Here is a 25284-nt window from a genome sequence, read left to right as displayed (position 1 = left end):
TGAGTCACTGTTGTTGTGTAATAATGTTTCAAGACTACACAGCATCATTGTTTTTTTCAGTCACATACGTGACATAGTAGATGACGGCAGAAAAAGACCTGCACGGTCCACCCAGTCTGCCCAACAAGATAAACTCACATGTGTCATTTTTTGTGTATACCTTACCTTGATTTGTACCTGTCTTTTTCAAGGCACAGACCGTATAAGTCTGCCCAGCACTATCCCCGCCTCCCAACCACCAGTCCTGCCTCCCACCACCGGCTAAGCTTCTGAGATCTATTTGATAATGACATCTGGGCACCCAGATTGTGTTATAGAATATTAGCATAAACCCAAGTTGGTGCACCTAAATGTACGTACGCTCACTTGCATCAGATTAGTGGCTGGTGTAAAAGGGCACGTCCTAGTGTGCCATGCAACGTCTATGACTTACAGTATTCTATAAGTTGTATGCATACGTTGCAGACACACCCATGCTTCTCCCATGCTCTGCCCGGGTCTACTGCCCCTTGTTGTTACAAGTTTAAGCTACTTTGGCACTCTGCAAGGGCCAATTTTCTAGGCATTTGCACATGTAACTGCTCACACCCAGTTCTAAAATTGCCCAGTTAGTGAACAGGATCCTACCAGCTAGACTTTCTAATGTGCAGTACCACATTACCATGCACCATTTTACTGCCGGACCTTGTTACTAATAAGGCATCCTAATATGAAGCACATTAGTAGCTTTAGCTATAAGTTTGTAAATGAGGCAAGAGAGGGCAAAGTAACTTGTCCAAGGTCACATGGAGTATCAGTGGGAGACGTACGATTTCAATTTTGGATTCCCTGGTACTCAGCCCACTGTTCTACTAGGCTATCCTCTAATTCAGGCATGTCCAACCTCGGACCTCAAGGGCTGAAGTCCAGTCAGGTTTTCAGGATTTCCCCAATGAATATGTATGAGATCTATTTGCATGCACTGCCTCCACGGTATGCAAATAGATCTCATGCATATTCATTGGAGAAATCCTGAAAATCTGACCTGGCGAGGGCCGAAGTTGGACAAGCCCCTGCTCTAATTGGTTATCTGTGTTGACCACCACTGTTCCCTCTAAGTTGAGCAGGAGTCCTCCACATATAGTCCTGCCAGAGTGTGTGTGTGTGTGGGGGGGGGGGGGGGGGGGAGACAGGCAAGCTCTGCAGGACTCCAGGGAACCTGCCTGTCCCTACAGATTTAAAAGACAATATTGAAGCACCGCCCGCCACTGGCAGCAATGCAGTTGAAGGACTCCCGCTCAGCTTAGAGGGAACAGTGTTGACTAGTTGACTATCGGGCTCTTTATTGGTTATTATTGCTGACTGTTCAGCTGTTTCTTAGCTCTTTGTGTTGGCTAGTTGACCATATTCCTCTTCCTTGGTTGTCTAAGCTGACTAATTGACTTTTTCTACTAGATTGCCAGACTGACTATTGTTTTCCATTGGCTGTGTTTCTCTACTACCCTTTCTGTTAGTTAGCTATCTGTATATTAGTTATGTTTATTACACAGCTTTGTGGATTAGCTACCAGTCTTGTAGTAGGATATCAATGTAAGGGTCGCAGGAAAGCATACGTTAAGGCTTCTGTGAAGATTTCACGAATGCGATTTCAGAACAAAGCTGAGAACACGCTTGCATGAGTGACAAAGATGGTATCTCTTGAGGGCCAGAAGAGTCGCAGGAATCTGGTTCTATATTTTCCTCCTGCCTGTGTCTCCAGGATTACACCGGGAGCCATGCAGGAGCTAAATTCAGGCTGGCCAATCTGCAGTGCCCTGATCTTATGTCAGTGTGTAATATCCCATTCCAAGGGATTAATGTTGATAACAGCAGGCTAACCCAGTCACTCTTTGACAGGCAGAAGCTACACACACACAGGCCCTGATGCTCAAAGCTCCGCCGTTGAAGCAAACAACGCTGGCCCCATACTGTGGAAACAGCTGAAACTTAGCCCTCCAATGCTCAAAGTTAATAGCATTCAAATTATATGCGCACTGTAAAAGCAAAAGCAAGAGGGAAGAACGTGCTTGGTGCATCAGCAGATGAGGTTTGCAGTAAGCGCAGCTCTTGTGCACATGCACCAGGCAAACCCAAAAATGAAGCACACATTAGCCCTGCACTTCTGTGCCTTTAAATATAAGCTTTTCAAATGGTATTCACTTGAAAGGCTTATATTTAAGAACAGAAAACAGGGCCAATGTGTGCTTTCACTTTTGGGTTTGCTCAAACTCGTTCGGATGTTTTTCAGTACCAGAACTTAGAGGCTTCCAAAATAAATTAAAACTGGCAGATTTTAAAGAGAAAATCACAAGAAAACCTCTCTTCAAATCCCCCAATGCCAGCTTGGAGCTGGCATTATTTTTCCGGTGGTAAGAGCAGGGTTTGCTTATGTGCTGTTCTCTGAGCATTGAGAGGGAATACCAAATGAACTCATTTTCATCTGTTTGACTACATTCTGCACAGATTAGCTCCAGAGTTGGTCCAGTGCTATTCGGCTCTAACATTGGCGTTAGGTTTTGGGCATCGGGCCCAGAGAAAGGGATAGAGGATGAAAAGAGAGAGAGAGACATAAGGAGATAGGGAGGAAGAGACATAGAGACAGTGTATTTGAGTCTGTATGTGAGTGTGAGTCTGAAAATATATTGAGGTGGGGTATATGTGAATGTGTGTTCCGGGAAGTGGTTCAGATAAGGTTAACAAAAATGGGTAACAGTTTACAACAAAAGCCAAAATGACTTGAAACTCAGGGCCTCTTATACTAAACCACGATAGCGATTCCTGGCGCAGCAATGCCGACAAAGCCCATTCACTTTGAATGAGCTTCGTCTGCATTGCTAAGCAGGAATCGTTAGCACGGTTTAGTATAAGAGGCTCTCAGGGACCTAAATATATAGGGCCCCAATATTAAAAGGAAGTTATTCATTCACTAGTGGCCAGTCAAGTATAACTTCCTTATTCATGGATTTTTGGCCACTATACCAATAGTATTGGGCTGAACCCCCCCCCCCAACTGGGCTGATACTGTCTGTAGAGTAAGGGTCCGGGTTGCGGCAAAGGTACGCTATGGAAACTATCTGGACAGCAGCAATTTTTAGATGCTGTTCAGAAATGCTATGTTTAGGCCTGCTGAAAAGCGGCATTGGTCACTGCATTCCATGTATATTTAGCGTTGCTGACGACACGTGTACCAGCACTAAATGCACATTTTCATTTAAATACAGGCACCATCCATTAAATGGTGCCCTATGCTGCTGGAAACTGGCCTGATACACCCTAGACAAGGGGGGAGGGGAGGAATGTGATACAGGCTTTTAAATATTCAACTTGGGGTACTTTGGGATACTGAGTACCAGCACCTTTTCCATTGTCTGCTAAAATTGGCTCATGGTTCCCAGGTTTTAATGAAAGAGCTCAGGATCTACGCGCCAATTCTGCCTTGTCATAGGTTCTGTGACTGGTTGTAGAGGGCCTGGCTATTGTGGGGTGGGTCCCTCAGTGATCACCCAACCCCTGAAGGGTGGCCTGGCATTTGAGTACCGGCACCTTTTTCATTAGAAAAAACGCACTGCCCAGAGCTCATAGTATGAGGCTGTAGGGGAGAAGATGCAGGAGTAACATGAGAAAATACTTCTTCAGGGGTAGGGTGGTGGATGCAAGGAATGGACTCTCGGAGAAGATAGTGGTGATAAAAACAATATGAAAACTATATAAAATGTATAGGATAATCACACACAGGATCCCCACTGGCAATACAATGGTAAGGAAACACTGAGGTAACCTGCATGGAGTGGTTCAGCAGCACTCTGTTTCCAAGAAGCCTGTGGTGATCTGTGGAGCGATCCTGGATGAAATCCAAACTTCAGTGAGCATGAGGAAACTGGAATCTTGGTGGCTGTGCGGATTTTTACAATGTTTAGTATAAGACATAGAAGGGGCACTGAGTATTGGTGTTGTTGTAAGAGGCAAAGTCAAAGGTGACAAGGCCTGAAATGGCATAGGTGTGGAGGGGGCAAAGGCTATTATTATAACAGATTTTGGGAATGCTTAAGACAGGTTTAGAGAGCAGTGATAGGAGAAGGGTTGAGAGGTCAGGTAAAGAGAGGTCAGGGATGGGACTTGATATGTGGGCAGACTAGATGGGCCATTTTGGTCTTTATGTGCTATCATTTACCATATTACACTGTGTGTCTGCAGACAGAGAGAGAAAGTGAGTGCAAGTAGTGGGCTGTGGCCTGTCAGAAGGCTAAGTGCCAGACTAAAAAGAAGAAACCTGAGTGACAAGGAAACTGCAGGAGAATAATGACAAAACACTGAATCCTCATCCAGATTCAGAGAGATCATTAGAACTAGAAGCTTGCCTCCTTCCATATTGACAGGAAGTATCTGGAGAGAGATGTACATCTATTCCACAGATCAGGTCTACCTGCTGTATTTATTGCAATGTCTGCTGTGTGAACCTATTCCAGCATCTCTCTCTGTTAATCATTACTCAGCTCTAGATAAAGTATTCTATAAAGCCTGCAAGGACACACAACCCCTCCCTATCACCTTTTTCAGACAGACACAAGTGAGCCTAGTGCTCTGCTCCCTAGAAGAGAGAGAGAGATTGGGAACAGCCCCAATCAGAGGCTAATAAAGAAGTGAATGACTATTACCAGGGAAGTGTGCCTTTGGGGCTCCATGGAGCACCTTGTTGAATTATTTTCTGAAAACAATTAGAATGCCTCACCCAGTAAAGCAGAACTGGTGAGTGCCTCTTGATAAGAAGTTCATAGAATGTCACTGGTTTCTTCTACTATTGGGCTCATTTTCAAAAGAGAAGGACGTCCATCTTTCGACATAAATCAGAAGAGGGACGTCCTTCCAGAGACGTCCAAATTGGTATAATCGAAACCCAATTTAGGACGTCTACAACTGCACTCCGTCGCAAGGACGGCCAAAGTTCAAGGAGGCGTGTCGGAGGCATAGCAAAGACGGGACTTGGGTGTGCCTAACACTTGGACATTCTTGACCTATAATCGAAAAAAACAAGGGTGTCCATGACGAGCACTTGGACTTTTTCACCCGGACTTGTTTTTATTACAACTAAGGCACAAAAAGGTGCCCGAAATGACCAGATGACCACTGGAGGGAATCGGGGATGATCTCCCGTTACTCCCCCAGTGGTCACTAACCCCCTCCCACCCTCAAAAAACATCTTTAAAAATATGTCGTGCCAGCCTCAGATGTCATACTCAGGTCCATGACAGCGCATGCAGGTCCCGGGAGCAGTTTTAGTGGGTATTGCAGTGCACTTCAGACAGGTGGACCCAGGCCCATACCCCCCCTACCTGTTACATTTGTGGAGGAAACAGCGAGCCCTCCAAAACCCACCTCAAACCCACTGTACCCACATCTAGGTGCCCCCTTCACCCCTTAGGGATATGGTAGTGGTGTACAGCTGTGGGTAGTGGGTTTTGGGGGGATTTTTTTTTGGGGGGGGGGGGCTCAGCAAGGAGCTATGTACCTGGGAGCAATTTATGAAGTCCACTGCAGTGCCCCCTAGGGTGCCCGGCTGGTGTCCTGGCATGTCAGGGGGACCAGTACACTACAAATGCTGGCTCCTCCTACGCCCAAATGGCTTGCATTAGGATGTTTTTGACATGGACGTCTTTGGTTTCGAAAATCGCAGAAAGTCAGAAACATCCATATCTAGGGACATCCAAATTTAAGGATTTGGACGGTATTTTCGAAATGAAAGATGGACGTCCATCTTGTTTCAAAAATACGAGTTTCCCCGCCCCTGGATTTCGCCGTTTTGCAAGGACGTCCAAATCGCAACTTGGACGTCCCTTTCGAAAATGCCCTTCCACATATTAAATCAGAAAGGCGGAAGGAAGGCAAGAGAAAGAATAGCCTATGCCAGGCACAAAGGATGACCAACAGTAGGGGACTGCAGAGGTAAAGTCTAGGATGGGCACAGAGGATCCTCAGTGGTGGGGGAGCGAGGGGTAAAGCATGGGAGAGATACAGAGGATCCTCAATGGTGAAGGAGCAAGGGGTGAAACCTGGAACAGATACAGAGAAACTCAGTTATGGGGGAGAGGGGTGAAGCCTGGGACAGGTATAGAAAATCCTTAGTGGTGGTGGTGGAGACTGAAAGGGTAAAACCTGGAAAAGGCATGGTATAAGTCACAGCAGAAAGGGGGTTGAGGAACAGTTTTAACAGAACTGAAAAGTTTTATCTGCTGTCCTATTATGTGTTTCTGTGATTAAAGTAGGGCTGCATGTTAATCGCGAATAACACCATGATTAACATGTTTGTTATTAATTAGAATAATTAATTGCGTGCTGCCTGCCTTCGCCCTCCCTTCTGCCCCCTCCCACACATGGTCCGGCATCTCTCCCCCATACCTGCTTGCGGCTCTCTCTTGTCTCTCCTCCCCCCCCCCCCACTGCCCAGTGTATCTTTTGAAAAGCAAGCAAATCTTCGGTCCTGTAGCACCAGTGGTAGTTGTACTCAAAGGCTGCCTACCAGGGGCGTAGCCAGATGGTCAATTTTGGGTTGGCCTGAGCCCGAGGTAGGTGGGCATGGAATTCGGTCCTCCTCTGGTTTGCTCCTCTCTCCACCCTTCCCTGCTCACAAACCCCAAATATTAAATGTTTGAGCTGGTGGGGATCCCTAAACCCTGTCAGCTATATAAGATTTCCTCCTCCTCCTTGAGCAGCCAGCACTCTTCCAACTACAACCGGCAGCACTTGCCTCAAACTGATGCTGCTGCCGGCAGGCCAAACATTCTCAGTGCTTTTGCATGTGCAAAAACTAAGCATGTGTAGAAGGACTGGTCTCAGCGTCAGTTCAAGACAAGAGCTGCTGGCTGACATTTGGAAGAGCGCTGGCTGCCCAAGGAAAGTCAATCTTCAGCTGGCAAGATTTGGAGATCCCCACCAGCCACAGCAAGAGTGTCACAATTTTGGGTGGGCCTGAGTCCAAAGTGGGTGGGCCCTGGCCCACCCAGGCCCACCTGTGACTACGTCACTGCTGCCTACAGTCTGCACTAGGCCTTTCCCTCTGACCCGTCCTGTCCTTCCCAAAACAGAAAGTTGCATCAGAATGGGGAATATTACTTTCAAATTTGAATTATTGTATGATTATTTAGGTTGTTCTAAATATTCACTGAAAAAGTTACAAACCATACGGAATACTGCTATTTGGTTAATTTGCTCACTTAACCAATTTGATAGGGTTACAGAATGGTATGTTAAGTTGTACTGGCTACCTATGGAAGCCAGAATTTATTTTAAAGTACATTTTTTAGTTTTCAAGATAATCCAAGGAATTTCTCCACCTTACATGTCAGGTTTGATTAACATTTTACGTTCAAGATACGGGTAGAGAATCCACAAACGTGGAGAACTCAATGAAATATCATCTTCACTCTGGAGCTCCTGGTTTTTTACCACTGGAAATATATGCTGTCCAAATAATTGTAACTGGACCTTGTTTAATTGGTCTAATTTTATTTGACATAATACTTATATTTGTATTAATCTAGGTTGGACTAATTTGTTTTAATCTGGTTCTGTAATTCCTAGAGTGATTGCTTGTAGTTTTTTTTATTATGTAATCCGCTTAAAATTAATTTTGATGTAGGTGGCAGAGAAAACTAGATAATGTAATGAGGAAGAGATGCCAGACTGTGCAGAAGGGAGGGGGGAAGAGGGAAAGAGGAACAGATGCTAAACTGAGGGAGAGAAGGATGGAGGGTAGTGGAGGGGAGAAGAAGAAGAGAGAAGGAGAGATGTTGGACTCAGAGGGAGGGAGGGGGGAGAGCGAGAGAGAGAAAATTGACCTGGGTAAAGAGCAGGAAAAAAGGAGAGAGGTGTTGGACTAAGGGGGAGGGGCGTTGGGAGAGAAGGAAGAGAGAAAGATAATGGACCTAGGGGTTGAGGGGAGAGAGGGAAAAAGAGTTGGACCTGGCTGGGGGCAGAAGAAAAGAACTGAGCATGATCAGGAAGTGCAGGAACTGGCAGCTGGAGGCATACTGCTGACTTCCACACTCCTGAGGCAGTACGAGGAGGGAGGGAGTGCCTTTGGCAGCAGATTTCTTCAACTGGCAGGGCTTCAGCATCCCCACCAGCAAAAGTATGATGGGGGGGGGGGGGAGAGGAAATATGTGGCCCCCCATCCATCCCTATGCCCCCCCCCCAATGGACTGTTGGCTACACCTCTGCCTTTAATTGTGAGATTAATCATGATTAAAATTTTTAATTGAAATGCAGCCCTAGATTAAAGGCGAAGCTAAATAAAAATAAAAAGGCATTTAAAAAATATGAAGTGATGCGGATTCACTCCAGACTGGTAATTGGGTGGTGAGTTGGCACTCCAGACTGGTGATCGGGTGGTAAGTCGGGCCCCACACTGTCTGAGCCTGCATGAGGATAGCAGTAGGGGCCTGTGATGCTGTACTGGAGAGTCTGTCGGCAGTGGGAGCTTGAGAGGGTGTTATCAAGGCGAACTTTCATGAACTGATGGCGAAGATGAAGACAGAGATTTCTTCTTTGAAGGCGCATATACGAGATGCAGTGCAAGAGGGTGAGGAGAGAGGGAATGAGACTGGGTTCTGGTGGATTTTTATCTGGCATCTTAAGCACCTAAGAGATGAGGCCTGAAAATTATGACATATTCTATTAAAGGACTTAATTCGCCCTTTAAGAGGCAGTCCGTCTTTTGTGAATTATAGAGTACAGGGCTGTGTTTGCTTTGTATAAGAAACTCACCTATTAAAACCTCATGAGCATTTTGTGTGAGATGCATGATTCCCGCTTACTCGATGGGCTTCTGCGCAGGGAGTGGGTATTTTGTTTGCATCTGGAGGTGAAAACACTATGGAGAGACTCTCAGGGGAGGTTTCCAATGGTGGTGGCAGTAGTTGATAGCACTGTGTGCGCTTTTCTAAGTGTGTATGGGGATTTTTTGAAGGGGGTTATTGGTAAGATTCTGTCCTTTCAAAAGGGGCACCTTATTGCGGGTGGAGATTTCAATCTTACTACTGTTCCCCTCCTAGATAATACGGGGGGGGGGGGGGGGGGGGGGGCGGGTGATGTATATAGTAAGAAGGATAGGAGGGAACTGCAAAAAAGAGACTAGAGGTGCTGCCTCTGTGGACTTTATTTTTGCTTTGGGGGGGGGGCAGGGAGGGGATGGGATGGGTGGTTTTGGTGGGGGTGTTTGGCATTGTATTAGAGACAAAGGAAATCTTCTAAAAACAACAGATGTTAAAATCCATAGAGTTTATTCATTCAACACAGGTTACACTTCAATCCAAAAAAAGACCCACATGGGCCATGTTTCGGCATGCAATCCTTCTTCACGGGTCCTTTTAACAATAACAAATGAGACAGTAAGACAAATGATATGATAAAAAATGTCATAACTATATATCTAATTATATGTATAAAGATATATCAAAACAGATAAGGAAGCGAAAATACACCATGACATTTTATAAGGCAGTAGTGCAATGAAAGTGAACAATGGATGAATTTAAGCCAGAGAGTAAGTATAATTTTTAAATAACTATTCCTATGGTTGTTGAAACAAATAAATGATTGCAATCAGATATTGAGGGTAACCAGTCAAATCTGAATAAATTAAAGAAGAGCTGATTAAGACAAGAATGGCAACAGAGTATCTTGAAGATTGTATCCATAGGTGGTATTTAAAAGTGATATTTAAACCAGAAAATATACACAATATCTGGTTTTGTCTCATTTAGATTACATTACATCTTTTCCTGATGCATGTTTATCATGTTCAATATTCATATATGACATGCTGCCTATTGCATAATCATTTGTGACTTCTACCTTTGATGTCTTGTTTAGCAAAACGTTGCAGGAATTATTTCGCCATTTTGCTCTGGATTGAATATGTCCAAGCTGTACATTTCTATGTCATTGCTACTTGGAAAGTGTGTTTTTTAGTGCTTATAGATAAACGTATAGTGCATGTTTTGCATATTCAGCTGATCCTGTCTTTTAGTGTTTAAACGTTGGTAATATTTTTGCTTAACCAACACAGACACTGCTCTTTTTAGATACCCGGGAGCTTGTCTTTATATAGTAGCAGTTTGTTTGCATTTTTTAATTCTTGAATCCACAATCCCCACAGTTTTATAAGTAGGTTTGCCATATTCTGCAGTATACTTTTTAGTTATGTTTGAAGATGATGTAATAACATCATTTCCTGATGTATCAATATCATGTTGAACATTCATATATGACGTATTGCATGTTCATTTATTTATCTGGATTTTGCTCGCACCTTTTTCAGTAGTAGCTCAAGGTGAGTTACATTCAGGTACTCTGGATATTTCTCTGTCCCAGGAGGGCTCACAATCTAAGTTTGTACCTGAGGCAATGGAGGGTTAAGTGACTTGCCCAAGATCACAAAGAGCAGCAGTGGGATTTGAACCAGCCACCTCTAGATTATAAGACCAGTGCTCTAACCACTAGGCCACTCCTCCATTCCATCGTGATGCCTACCTCTGATGCCTTGTTTAGCATTCTCAAAATGCTGAGGGAATCGTTTTGCCATTTTGCTCTGGATTGAATACGTCCGTGCTGCACATTTTAATGTCGCTGCTACTCAGAAAGTAAGTTCTTCAGTGTCTATAGATAAATTTATAGTGCATCTGGTGCATATTCAGCCGATCTTGTCTTTCAGTGTTCAAATAATAATTTTGCTTAAATAACGGAGACATGGTTATTTTTAGATACCGGAGGGCTCATCTTTATAAAATAGCAGTGAGTTTGTATCTTTGTTTTTTTTTTTTAATGTTTGAGTTCATAATCTAGACAGTTTCACGTGTAGGTTTGTCACCTTCTAAAGTACATTTTCTTACAGATTCTATATAATGCACTTAGATTTAAGCTCCAAAATTGGCACAGATCCTATAACACCATGATTAACTTAATTGGCTTAACAAGCTAATGAGCACTGATAATCAGTACTTAACAAGCAATAATGAGCACTAATTGGTACTGATTAGAATTTAGGCACACAACTCGCTAAGCATATTCTGTAATGATGTGCACCGAACTTCTAATGACTGCAAGCAAAAAGGGGTGGTTATGGACGGGGAAATGGGTGTTTCATGAGTGTTCTGAAATTTAGGCGCCTAGTTACAGAATATGGCCCAATGCGCCTAAATCTATGCGCCAGGATTGACACCATGTTTTAGCTGGTGTAAATGGATGCGCGCACATTGGCACCTAAATCTAGGTGCCGATTATAGAATTCGCTTAGTTGGCGCCATATAATCTCCTCCTTTTTGCTTATGTTTGATGATACATTATGTCTGACACTTTTTTCATATGGATATATTCTATTGTTTGTAATAGCATGATTATATAAAATTTAAGTGCATCTGAGGAGTACATATATGATTTATATGCCATCTGGTGCAGTTACGGTAACAGAATTCAAACACGCGTGGGATAAACATAAAGGAATCCTGTTCAGAAGGAATGGATCCTAAGGAGCTTAGCCGAGATTGGGTGGCAGAGCCAGCCGGTGGTGGGAGGCGAGGATAGTGCTGGGCAGACTTATGCGGTCTGTGCCAGAGCCAGTGGTGGGAGGCGGGGCTGGTGGTTGGGAGGCGGGGATAGTGCTGGGCAGACTTATATGGTCTGTGCCCTGAAGAGCACAGGTACAAATCAAAGTAGGGTATACACAAAAAGTAGCACATATGAGTTTGTCTTGTTGTGCAGACTGGATGGACCATGCAGGTCTTTTTCTGCCGTCATTTACTATGTTACTATGTTACTATTTCACTTGTACTTAATATCCATTGCGGTGGCCCTTATTGAGCGCCTTGACTCACAGACATCTGGTGTAATCACTCTGTTGTTTTACGTGTAATCAATATCCATGGCGGTATCATTCATGGTGTACCTTGAATCATATAAGTGAAAAAACCAACAAAAGTGGAGAAACTAGACCCGCTACAAGGGTAAAGATAAAAAACCCCAAAAAGTAGTGTGATCAACACGACACTTCCAAAACACCGTGGAGGCGAGTAAGAGATAATCAACCTTTATTAAAAAAATGTAAAAAAAACTTAAAAGACTCGACACAGAGCCGTGTTTTGGCGAAAAACACCTGCTTCAGGAGTCTGTTTGTTCTGTAAGCCAATGGAGACTGTGAGAAGAGTCAATCTCAGTAGCGCTGAACAAAAAATGCTGAATTATAGACATATTAGACGCTTTCTCCTCAGATTGGTTTTCCTTTAAGTATAGCCTCATTGATATAGTCGTTTTTATAGACATTTGTTTAGATAAAAATAGATCCTTGACAACTCATGCTCACAGTTGAGACATACCTTTTCTCTTTAGATTCAGTACAAGGCACTGATGCAGTCTTTTTCGAGTCTATTGATGCCTATATACAATACCCACAGCAGTAGTAAACATCCTGAGGAAATGTTTTTGAAAAATTTTAGTTCTTTTATTTTTAATATGTTTTAGCTCTTTAATAGAGGCATATATATATATATCTTTTATTTATATATCATCGCTTCACCTATATTTTAGACATATTTTCTGGTTTAAATATCACTTTTAAATATCACCCACAGACACTATGTTCAAGATACTCTGTTGCCATTCTGGTCTTAATCAGCTTTTCTTTCATTTATTCAGATTTGACTGGTTATCCCCGGTATCTGGTTGCAATCATTTATTTGTTTTATCAACCTTAGGAATAGGTAACTGTTTAAAAATTATACTTACTCTTTGTCTTAAATTCACCCGTTGTTCAAACTTAGCACTTTCATTGCACTATTGCTTTATAAAATGTCACTTTGCACTTTCACTCCCTTATCTGTTTTGATATATCTTTATATATATATTTATGAACATTTTTTATCATATCATTTGTCTTACTGTCTCATTTTTATTGTTAAAAGGATCCCTGAAGAAGGCTTGCATGCTGAAACACCAAGAAAAAAACAAAATGAAATCACTAACTACCGTCCAGTAGCATCAATCCCGTTAGAAGTCAAACTGATGGAAAGCGTGGTAACCAAACAACTTACAGATTATATTCTCAATATTACACGAATCACAGTCAGGTTTTCGCCCCCTTCACAGCACTGAAACAGTACTACTCACTCTCATAGCCAAATTCAAGCAGGAAATAGCAATAGGCAAAAACATCCTTCTCCTCCAATTCGACATGTCTAGTGTATTTGACATGGTAAATCACAATATATTAATAAGATTACTAGATAAGTTCGGGATTGGTGGAAACATACTTAGCTGGATCAAGGGCTTCCTAACTACAAGAACCTACCAAGTAAAATCAAATTCTAGCATATCATCACCCTGGGAAGCAGACTGTGGAGTACCACAAGGATCACCGCTATCACCAATCCTCTTCAACCTAATGATGATCCCACTAACCAAGTCCTTATCCACCCTAGGCCTTAACCCTTTCATATATATGCAGACGATGTCATAATATACATTTTGTACAAATCCAAACTGACTGAAATCACCAACGAAATCAAACTCAGCTTAAACATCATGGACTCATGGGCAAATGCATTTCAGCTAAAACTCAACAAAGAAAAAACACATTGTTTCATCCTCTCATCCCAACACAGCGCGGACAACCCCACAACTATCAACACCCCAGACTACACCCTTCCTATCTCAGACAGCCTGAAAATCCTTGGCATTACAATAGACCATAACTTAACGCTAGAGAGAGCCAAGTGGCATCCACAACAAAGAAAATGTTCCACTCAATGTGGAAACTCAAACGCTTGAAACAATTCTTCCCGTGGGAAACATTTTGCAACCTGGTACAATCAATGGTACTAAGCCACTTAGACTACTGCAATGGAATTTATGCGGGATGCAAGGAACAGACCTTAAAGAAGGTTCAGACCGCTCAGAACACGGCAGCTAGATTTATATTTGGAAAAACGTGATATGAAATTGCAAAACCCCTCTGCGAAAAACTACACTGGCTCCCAATCAAAGAATGCTTTGCCTTCAAAATCTGCACTCTGGTTCACAAAATTATCCAGGGTGAAGCCCCTGGATACATGACAGACTTGATCGACTTACCAACTAGAAACACATCAGAATCAACACGAACATATCTAAATCTGCACTACTCAAGCTGCAAAGGCCTCAAATACAAATCAACTTACGCATCCAGCTTTTCCTACATAAGCACATAACTGTGGAACACATTACCAAAAGCCTTGAAAATGGCGCACGACCACCTAAACTTCCAGAAATCACTAAAAACTAACCTATTCAAAAAGGCATACCCTGCTGATCCAACCTAAATGCCTGATCTCTGCGACACAACAAAACTAAAGTACATAATGGACATAACTCAACTCTTCCGTTGTACGATTCCCTAATTGTGGCTGTGCCACATGAACTTTATCCTACCACAACATCACTTTGTATTTGTTCTCACTGGAGATGCAAACGCCTCTCCGGTACAATGTACGACACATTGAGCCTACAAATATGTGGGATACAAATGTAACAAATAAATAAATATAAATAAATAAATAAACATGGCCTGTGTTGGGTCTTTTTTTTTTTTTTGATTGAAGTGCAACCTGTGTTGAATGAATAAACCCTATGGATTTTAGCATCTGTTGTTTTTAGAAGATTTCCTTCGTCTTTTAAACATTTTTTCTAGGTGATTTCCACTATTTGTTGGTTGTTTGTGGACTTTTGTGGAAGATTTTTTTGTTGGCATTGTATTAGAACTGCTGGGGTGGGTGGGTACATAGAAGAAATTTTTGTGAAAATGTTAATAAATTAAGAAAAGGAATTAAAGATTAAAAGTAAAGGTTGCAGAGGGAGGATGGCAGATAACGGCACAGGAGCGGGCTACAGCTACAGTTGCCAGTTCGTCCAGATCAACCCAAAGAAGATGTTCCAGTCCTGGTTTTGCCATGCTGTATGCTCGGAAATGTAGTGGTACAGGCCCTATCGAACTACAACTCCCTGCATGCAATGGGACAAGACCCAACTGGATCAATTCCTCTGGGCTAACTCGAGTGAGGTGGCCACGCTGTCCCTAGTGATGGCTGAAACTCCTTCCACCCACCCATGGGCTCTGAACACTGTTCTTAAAGAAGACAGGCAGAGGAACTGAAACCAAATCTCTCAAATGGTGGACATGTAGCACTGCTGCTGACTCAAGTTAGCCCCAGTGACAGGCGCCAACATTTCAAAATGATTGGAGGGTGCCAACACAATACAAATGACCCCTTCCTACACAAAAGAAGGAGCTTTCTCAGTATTTGGGGGACAGGGGTGGTTCTCAGCATCCACCGGCACCCACAGAGCTGGCTCCTATGGCCCCAGTGCATATGATTTCTGAATTACTGAGGGCCATTCCCTGTGCAAAAGGTATGTGTGTGAGTCAGGCACAGTAGTTTGTCTTAGTGTCTGTTTTAGTATGAGGTTTAGAGGCTAATTTTCAAAGCACAAAATCTTATAAAGTTAATTATGCTACTATCAGGGGCATTTTCGAAAGAGAAGGGTGCCCATCTTCCGACACAAATCGGGAGATGGGCGTCCTTCTCTCAGGGTTGCCTAAATCGGCATAATCGAAAGCCGATTTTGAGCGCCCTCAACTGCAGTCTGTCACAGGGACGACCAAAGTTCATGGGGGCGTTGGAGGCATAGCAAAGGCAGGACTGGGGCGTGCTTACGAGATGGGCGTCCTCAGCTGATACTGGAAAAAAGAAGGGCGTCCCTGACGAGCATTTGGTCGACTTTACTTGGTCCATTTTTTTTTTACGACCATGCCTTAAAAAGGTGCCTGAACTGACCAGATGACCACCGGAGGGAATTGGGGATGACCTCCCCTTACTCCCCCTGTGGTCACCAACCCCCTCCCACCCTAAAAAAAAAAAAATTTAAATATTGTTTTGCCAGCCTCAAATGTCATACCCAGCTCCATGACAGCAGTATGCAAGCCCCTGGAGCAGTTTTAGTGGGTGCAGTGCCTTCAGGCAGGTGGACCCAGGTCCATCCCCCCCCCCCCCCACCTATTACACTTGTGCTGGTAAATGTGAGCTCTTCAAAACCCACCAGAAACCCACATCTAGGTGCCCCCCTTCACCCCTTAGGGCTATGGTAGTGGTGTACAGTTGTGGGGAGTGGGTTTTGGGGGGCTCAGCACACAATTTATGAAGTCCACTGCAGTGCCCCTCTAGGGTGCACGGTTGGTGTCCTGGCATGTCAGGGGGACCAGTGCGCTACGAATGCTGGCTCCTCCCACAACCAAATGGCTTGGATTTAGTCGTTTTTGAGATGGGCATCCTCGGTTTCCATTATCGCCGAAAACCAGGGACGACCATCTCTAAGGTCGACCATCTCAACATTTAGGTCGACCATCTCTAAGGTCGACCTAAATGTTGAGATTTGGGCGTCCCTGACTGTATTATTGAAACGAAAGATGGACGCCCATGTTTCGATAATAGCGGTTTCCCCGCCCCTTGACGGGGCCGTCCTGCGGGGACGCCCTCAGGAAAACTTGGGCACCCCGTTCGATTATGCTCCTCCATGTAACTTTGTAAGTCTATGTGCCAGGGCAGACTGACAGGGATCTGCCCCCCCCCCCACAGTCCCATATTCCTCCCTCTCCACCCCTGGGTCCCACATCTCTCCCCCCCTCCCCTTCCCTCCCCCCCAGATGAACCATTTCTCCCTTTCATTCTTTCTCCTTCCCCTTGATACACCATCTCTGCCCCCTCCCTTCCTTCCCCAGATCCAACATCTTTTCTTCCCCCCCCCCCCCCCCCCCACTTCCGAGGCCAACATCTCCACCTCTCTGTCCCTGGATCTGGCTCTCTCCCTACTACTACTACTACTATTAAACATTTCTATAGCGCTACTAGACTTACGCAGTGCTGTACAAATGAACATGAAAAGACAGTCCCTGCTCAACAATCTAAATTGGACAGATGACCAGACAGCTAGGGGTGGGGAAATTGCAGTGGTAGGGGTGATAAGTGAGGGTGTTGAGTAAGAGAGTCATGGTTAGGAGTCAAAAGCAGTAGCAAAGAGGTGGGCTTTAAGCCTAGACTTGAAGACAGCCAGAGACTGAGCCTGACGTACTGGCTCAGGGAGTCTATTCCAGGCATAGGGAGCAACGAGATAGAAGGAATGGAGCCGGGAGTTAGCAGTGGGGGAGAAAGGGGACGACAGGAGACATTTACCCAGCGAACGGAGTTCATGGGGAGGAGTGTAGGGAGAGATGAGAGCGGAAAGGTACTGAGGAGCTGCGGAGTGGATGCACTTGTAGGTCAAAAGGAGAAGTTTGAACCGTATGTGGAAGCGGATAAGGAGCCAGTGAAGCGACTTGAGGAGAGGGCTAACGTGAGTATGGCGACTCTGGCGGAATATAAGATGCGCAGCAGAGTTTTGGACAGATTGAAGGGGAGATAGATGGCTGAGCGGGAGACCAGCGAGAAGCAAATTGCAGTAGTCTAGGCAAGAGGTGATAAGGGTGTAAGGGTTTTGGTAGCGTCCTTGGAGAGGAAAGGGCGAATTTTGTTAATATTATAGAGAAAGAAACGACAGGTTTTGGCAATCTGCTGAATATGAGCAGAGAAAGAGAGAGCGGAGTCAAAGATGACTCCAAGGTTGCGCGCAGACGGGACAGGGAGGATGAGAGTGTTATCTACCGAAATAGAGAACGGGGGGAGAGGAGAGGCAGGTTTAGGGGGAAAGAGAAGCTCGGTTTTTTGGTCATGTTTTGGTCTCTCCCCTTGCATTTACCTCAAAAGTCCCTTTCTCCATACAGGGCCCTGGCTGTCTGCCACTGACTGGAACCTCTTTGGTGTGGCCCACCCTTGCGGAAACAGGAAGTTACATCAGAAAGGGGCGGGCTGAGAAAGACAGAAGGTTCTAGTCAGCGGCAAACAGCTGGGCCCCTACATGGAGAAAGGGACTTTTAAGGTAAATGAAGGGGGGAGGTGAGAGAGGAGAGTGCTGGACCCAGGGATGGAGAGGACTGGAGAGTGAGATGTTGGATGTGTAGGGAGGAGGTACTGGGCCCCCAAACTTCACTGGGCCCTCGGGCACTGCCCTGTTGCCTGAATAGTCAGTCTGCCCCTGGTCTGTGCTTTGAAAATGAGCAACTTAATCTTCTTGCTTTGGTGATGGTTGTATCCTTATCATGTGTGTGTTTGTGTGTGTGTGGGAGAGGGGGGTCAGGTGACTGTTATTCTTCCATACTGTACAGCAGGAAGAGACTCCCCACCCTCAGCTCAAAAGTCAGACCCCTACACTTGAATCTCAGCCAAAAAGTCAAGATGGGATATGGAGCTAACTGAGAAAAACAAAAGCAGAATAGACCCCTTTTGAAAAAACAAACACAGAACAAATAACCACAACAAAAAAAAAAGAGGAGTGACCACTGAAGTTCCAACTTTGGGATCTTTATTAACAAGTCAAAACTATAAAATAAACATCCTAAATATGACTTGACGCAGTCCTGCGCTTCAGCGCAGAAGGCGACTGCTTCAGGAGTCTTAGGGATGAATCAGTATATCAACTTGAATAGATGTCAGGATACAGCAAAATATACAATAATCACCATCAAGGTAAGTAGCGTGTTCAGCAGATTGCATTTTTGACCTTTGTCCTATCGTTTGCTTTATGTTTGACATTTCTTATATCAGCTGAACAAGCCACTTACCTTGATGGTGATTATTGTATATTTCGCTGTACCCTGACATCTATACAAGCTGATATACTGATTCATCCCTAGGACTCCTGAAGCAGGCGTCTTCTGTGCCGAAATGCATGACTGCGTCGAGTCACATTTAGGGTGTTTTTTTTTTAATAGTTTTGACTTGGTAATAAATATCCCAGAGTTGGAACTTCAGTGATTACTCCCCTTTTTCTGTTGTTTGTTCACGGGAGTTAAGCAACAGGATGATGGACTCAGGGTGGTCCCAGTGCAGCAGTCCACTCTCCTCCTGTCAAGGAATCTATTTATTTTATTTGTTACATTTGTATCCCACATTTTCCCACCTATTTGCAGGCTCAATGTAGCTTACATAGTACCATAAAGGCATTCGCCAAATCCGGTAGGGGACAAGTACAAAAGATGTTATGGTGGAATAGGGAAGAAAAGATTCAGGCACGTGGGGTTAAAGGTAAGGAGGGTTTGATAATGTCCAATACGATCTTTGGTAGTGAAGTGTTGCAGAGTTGAGGCATTTAAGTTGGGTCAGTTGGGTATGCCTTTCCGAATAGGTGATTTTCTGAATTTTAGGTGATCATAGATTGTTTTCACAGCTTGTGGCAGTGTGTTCCACAGTCGTGTGCTTATGTAAGAGAAGTTGGACGCATGGGTTGTCTTGTATTTAAGTCCTTTGCAATTTGGGTAGTGGAGATTCAGGTAAGTCCGTGATGAACTGGTATTATTTCTGGTTGGGAGATTAATCAGGTCAATCATGTGACCTAGTGGGGATTCCTCTTCGCTACAGTTTAGACTTACCACCAGATCAAAATCTCTTCTGGTCAAGCAGTTTAAAGAGACCTCATGTTGGGAGAAGCAGAGAAGCGCTGGCACCACTAACTGCCTCCAACGTCCAACGCTTCATTTCTGCGGCATAGGAGACAGCTCTGTGGGTGCTTAAGCAATACTGAGCAAACTCCTTGACTGCGTCCATGGAGGGTTAATTGCCATTGGGTTTAGCACCCCCAATCATTTTGGAAATTTGGCTCCTATGTTCTAGCACTATCAGACACATGCAAACATGTATGAGAAGGTCCCTGCTCTACAGAGCTTACAGTCTTTTTAGTGTGCATTTGAATAGGGCCAGAAATGGAGCATGAGGTGTTGACTCAGGAACTCTATTCCAGGCAAACAGCCACCAAGGTGAAAGGAAAGGAGTCTGGAGTTGACAGTGGAGGAGAAGGGTAAATATAAGAGAGACATCTATGAACGGAGTTGCTGGGGAGGAGTGTAGGGAGAGATAAGAGTGGAGAGAAATCGAGGAGCTGCAGAATGAATGCACTTGTAAGACAGTAAGAAAGGTTTGAATCATATGTGGAAACGGGGGCAATGAAGTGATTTTAGAAGAGGGATTATGTGAGATTAGCGACACTGGCAGAAGATAAGACATGCAACAGAAATTTGAAAAGACTGAAAGGAAGAGAGATGGTTCAGTGGAAGGCCTGCTCTCACACTCCTCCACCTCACTGCTGCGGAGCACTGAGGTTGAAGGACAGGACTCATAGTGGCGCCCTGGCACAGGTTACAGTTCTCAGCACTCACGTGCAGATACAGATGAGCTCCACGAATCTACAGTTTCTGATTTTCTAAACCCTGCAGTGCACTTAGTTCTTGGTTTGGAGCCTACAGGTTGCAGGGTTCAGTCCCTAGGTCTCAGACCTGGCGCACTGGCACAGTGCACAGCAAACACACCCACCTGCCTCTGTGGTCCAGGTAACAAGACCATCATGACAGAGAGGTGGAGGATATGTGACAGACTACTGGCAGAAAGCTCTCTTTGATAACAATACATATGTGTAAGTGCATTGGTAAGACCCACAGCTCTGTGTCTTGTCTCGCTACCACTAACAGGCTGTGTATGGAGGGGAGGGGGGTCAGACCCTGTATACCATATAGAATCAGTTGAATTTCTGAGTGCACCAATCAATATGTCCACCTAGCAGCCAGCATTCCCATATTCTCAAACACATAACCACTAGTGTATCTGTGTGAGGCCTTTTGCCTTAAAAAGCCATGATGGAAAATTGTAAGCCACATTGAGCCTGCAAATAGGTGGGAAAATGTGGGATATAAATGCAACAAATAAATATTAGTTAACACAGAGTGGAATATTCCTATACATTCCTTTGGGTGTGTAGAAAATGTATTTTGCTCAGCAGAGGTCCAACTCAGACTCCATGGGAAGTTTCTAGACTTCTCCAGAAGAGTGAAAGCTACCACTAGTGACCATATGAAGAGCGTGCATGCCTGAAGAATATGGGGACCTTGGGAGGACTGAGCATCCTCCAGTAGAGAATGCTGTCACCATCTGCAGCTCTGAGCAACAGCACTGACACCAGGGGATACTTACTGCCAGTGAATCAGTCTCACCAGTACCTTAGGAGGATCACAGTTCCGTGGGATGTGTGGCATTCTTGATCAACGATAAACCAAGCTCTAGCGGGAAGGGAATGACAAACCCCGATTTTGGCACGGTAGCCAGGCAGTAATGCAATGCTGGGTCTAACAACGTGGAATGGACACCAATGGAATCTTTTCTGTCCTCCATAAAAGAAATGTCCCCTGCTGCCCCGAACTGTAACTAAACCCATAGGGAAGTGTAAGCTCTACTCTCAAGGTGCAGAGGAGAGAAGAAAATACCTGTTTAGTTTGGACAGGCCATATTGACCATAAAGGACTGTTCACACACTGCAGTAAAATATTCTATACTATCTACCTCAAGCAAAAGGAGAGGGCATTGGGAACACGAGTACACTGTGCTTTCTCATATTGTTCATATCAACTACAGTTAAAGAGAAGAGTGTCTCCCCCATTCTGCCCTGAGGATTATTCTCTCCCTCCTGAAAGGGCTATAAACCCTGCACGTATCTGATGTTAACGAGTAAGCCAGCGTATGTGTAATGCTGACTTCTCCTTTCCACCCCATGACTAAATAGCAGGTGCTGTACTTTGTCCCTCCCCTTTCTGTCTGCAGCAGATGACCCAAGCCCCTGGCCTGCAGGAACTTTTCCCTCTCAATAGCACTAGTCTGGTTTCACTCACCTCCACCGTTTTTGTAGCAGAGGTAAGGGAAGCGCCACACATTCCCCAGGCCCACTGCAAAGCCCACACAAGACATGATAAAGTCCATCTGCCTGGTCCAAGTGGCCCTCTCCGGGACGGCCTGCTTGTCGACTGCAGGGATCCTGTAAGCTTCCAGCTCGTGGCTGCTCCCATTGGGGATCAGCTGGTTCTTCTTCTCCTCCTCACTCGGGCTGCACAATCCGTTCTCATCTTTGCCTCCTCTCTCCATCTGCAGTTCTGCTCGGTTCCCTCTCTCCTCCATCCCCTCACATCAAACCTCGACCAGTGCAAGTTTTCTTTTGTTTTTCTTTCTTCGGTGCTTCTCTTTTTTTCTCTCTCTCTCTCTATTGATCCCCTGTTTCACAGAAAAAAAAAACAATTGCGTGCAGAAAGCACCCCCTAATTTCAAAAGACTAAAGATTTGCCGAGGTAGTTCAGGGAGGAAACAGATCGGTGATTAATAAACGTCTCTCAGAGTTTTTTGACGAAAAGCATCAGAATCCATCCACAAAGCACTTGAACGTTAACCTGAAGAATCTCATGGGTTAACGCTGGCAAGGACGGCAGGCAAAGGGCAGGAGGGTCGCTCTCACTTCAGCGAGGGCGACGGTGGGATCCTGGTGGAGACTAGCCTCTGGCCGTACCGTCTGTCCATTTCACAGTGGCTGGCACAACTGATTTCTGGAAAGCCTGCACTGCTGAAGTCGGAGGCATTTAAAAGCAGGCAGTGAGTGAGGTCAGAGAGATCCCTCCTCCTTCTTTATCTCCCTCTCCCTCCCTCCCTCTCCTTTCTGCAGCTGGCCAAGCAGAATCCAGCATCTCCCAGCCAAGAGGGCACACAGAACATTTACTCACATGAGCCTGCTATTTTTGGAGAGAGGGTTTTTGTTTTTTTCCTCCTCAAAGAAAGCTGCCAGGGCAATGTTGACCTCTGGGAAATCTGCCTGGCCAGCTGTAAGTACAGACTCCCCCCTGCCTTGGGGACTTGAGATCCTGCTGCGTGTTACATAGGAGCCAGATCTGTGGGTGCTGCTGAGCACCCTCAATATCGAGTAATAATTTCCTTCACTTTGCCCAGGGAGAGGCATCCTCAGTCATTTAGAAATATTTGCGCCTATGCTTGTAACCACTTTAAGAAAAGCTATTCAGCACTTGGAGGAGTAGCCTAGTGGTTAGGGCAGCGGACTTTGATCCTGCGGATCTGGGTTCGATTCCCACTGCAGCGCCTTGTGACTGTGGCCAAGTCTTAACCCTCCATTGCTCTAGGTAAATATATATGTAAACCGCTTTGAATGTAGTTGCAAAATACTACAGAAAAGCGGTATATCAAGTCCCATTCCTTCCCCCCCCTTTCTGGGAATAATAGTTTCATAGTCAGACGGCTACAGATGACATCACCTACATCGATTTTGATTGGTCTGTCAGTTATGATGTCAAACAGGCTTAACGAAATTCCAAAGGGCTAATGTTAGGCTAGCTTCGCTGAGTACACTTTTGTGCTGTCTCTTTGAGTTTTCCTCTTCTCATTTTAGATATCTTCTGTCGACACATTTGGTTTCCTGAATTTAAACGGCCTCACTTTAGAAATGTGTTACAGTGGTTTCCATCTCAACCCAGTCAGTCTTTGGAACATATCCAACCACTCCACTTTTCAGGATATCCACAATGAACATGCAAGAGGAAATGTGCATACATTTCCTTCTGAAAAACTATCTTTATGCATATTTCACTGTGAAAAATCCTGAAAACTCAGCTGTTCTGACGTATAGTGCTGCTAGACATATGCAGCACAGAGAAGAAAACACTGTGCTAGCGGCTCCTCTGGCATTTGTCAAGTCCCTGCATTCGCCGCTTTTTCTGCAGAACTGTAAAGTTCCTCAGTTCCAGGAGAGAGATATTCAGTGAGTCTTGGGGGTAGAATTTACACCCCCAGAGCAGTATGGGACTTGTAGTCCCTCATTCTCCCCGTCAAAATCAGTGCTGCGGTCCCATAATGCTTCAGAATAGGGTTGTCAGAGCAAGGACTGGCTTAAAAATCGCCTTCCCGGAAGTGGGTAATTTGGCAGTGCTGTTGCTGGGATCATTTTCAGTCCTAGTCTATCTGCCAATCCCCAGTGGAAAGAAATATCACAGTGTTGCTCTAAAACCTTTGTGGGATTGATGAACATGTTTTATTCAAGGGTGTAGTTAGCATTGGGAGAGCTTGGAAAAAAAAAAGCCTGGGACTGTCCTCTGGTAGGGACACCTGGTGCTGCTGGACTGACAGTGGTTTAACTTTGGAGGGGGGGGGGGAACAAAAATCTGAGGTGAGTGCTGTGAGTTGAACTGCGCTTATCTTCAGCACTGCTGCTGCTGTCGCCTCCTAGTCCTAGTCTTCACTCCTGTCCATATAGCTCTCCTCCTATTTCCCACATTATTTTTATTTTATTTATTTATTTGTATCCCACATTTCCCCACCTATTTGCAGGCTCAATGTGGCTTACTTAGTACCGTAGAGGCATTCACCAGTCTGGTAGAGAAACAAATACAGGTGGTATTATGGTTGAGTAAGGAACATCTGTTTCAGTTACAATGGGAATCAAGGAGAGGAAAGATTATTTAGTGTCCAGTACAAGCTTTGGTTATGTTGTGTTGCAGAGTGCAGGCATTTATGTTGGGCCGGCGGGGTATGCCTTTTTGAATAGGTAGGTCTTTAATGATTTCCTGAAGTTTAGGTGGTCATAGGTTGTTTTCACAACTTTTGGCAGTGCGTTCCATAATTGTGTGCTTGTATAGGAGAAGCTGGACGCATAGGTTGTTTTGTATTTTTTTTTTTTTTTTTGCAGTTTGGATAGTGGAGGTTTAGGTATGTTCGAGATGATCTGGTTATATTTCTGAGTGGTAGGTCTATAAGTTCTGTCATATATCCTGGGACTTGGCCATAGATAATTTTGTGGACTAGGGTGCAGATTTTGAAAGTTCTTTGATTGGCAGCCAATGCAGTTTTTCACAGAGGGGCTTGGCACTGTCGAATCGCGATTTGCCAAATATTAGTCTGGCTGCTGTATTCTGAGTGGTCTGGAGTTTCTTTGTAAGTTGTTCTTTGCATTATAAACATTATAAACACGGGTCACTATTCAACCTGCAGTGATAAGTGGCGTCTGAGCCACTCACAGCCACGAGCCAAACTAACCCTGGATATTCAGTGCCAGAGCATGTGCGTCTCCCAGCACTGAATATGTCTGCAACCCAGAAATTAACTGGTGCCCAGTTAATTCAGCGCATAAAGTCAGGATGGCTGTTTTACTGTCCTACTTTGTTCAATTACTTAGCCAGTTAGTGGACTGAATTTCACTGCTAACTGGTTGACACGTCTGTATCCTAACTCCGCCTCCAGCCTGCTCCTCGCCTAGCCAGTTAGGGGGTGACCAGTTAGTGGACAT

At 44.6% G+C, this 25284-nt stretch overlaps 1 protein-coding gene across 1 annotated transcript in view; it reads right to left on the bottom strand.

Annotated features, from left to right (window-relative positions):
• SLC6A8 (solute carrier family 6 member 8) overlaps positions 1 to 22540 on the bottom strand; it is a 126198-nt gene extending 103658 nt beyond the window's left edge. The window contains exon 1 of the mRNA XM_030194074.1: positions 21842 to 22540. Coding sequence (XP_030049934.1) covers positions 21842 to 22124 — 283 coding nt within the window. The 5' untranslated portion in view covers positions 22125 to 22540. The remainder of the gene's footprint in view (positions 1 to 21841) is intronic.
• Positions 22541 to 25284: the final 2744 nt, after the last annotated feature.

Source organism: Microcaecilia unicolor, chromosome 2 (assembly GCF_901765095.1).
Source record: "Microcaecilia unicolor chromosome 2, aMicUni1.1, whole genome shotgun sequence".
NCBI lineage: Eukaryota > Metazoa > Chordata > Amphibia > Gymnophiona > Siphonopidae > Microcaecilia > Microcaecilia unicolor.
The sequence above is the reverse complement of the archived record's forward strand: the minus strand, read 5'-3'. Positions and strand labels throughout refer to the sequence as shown.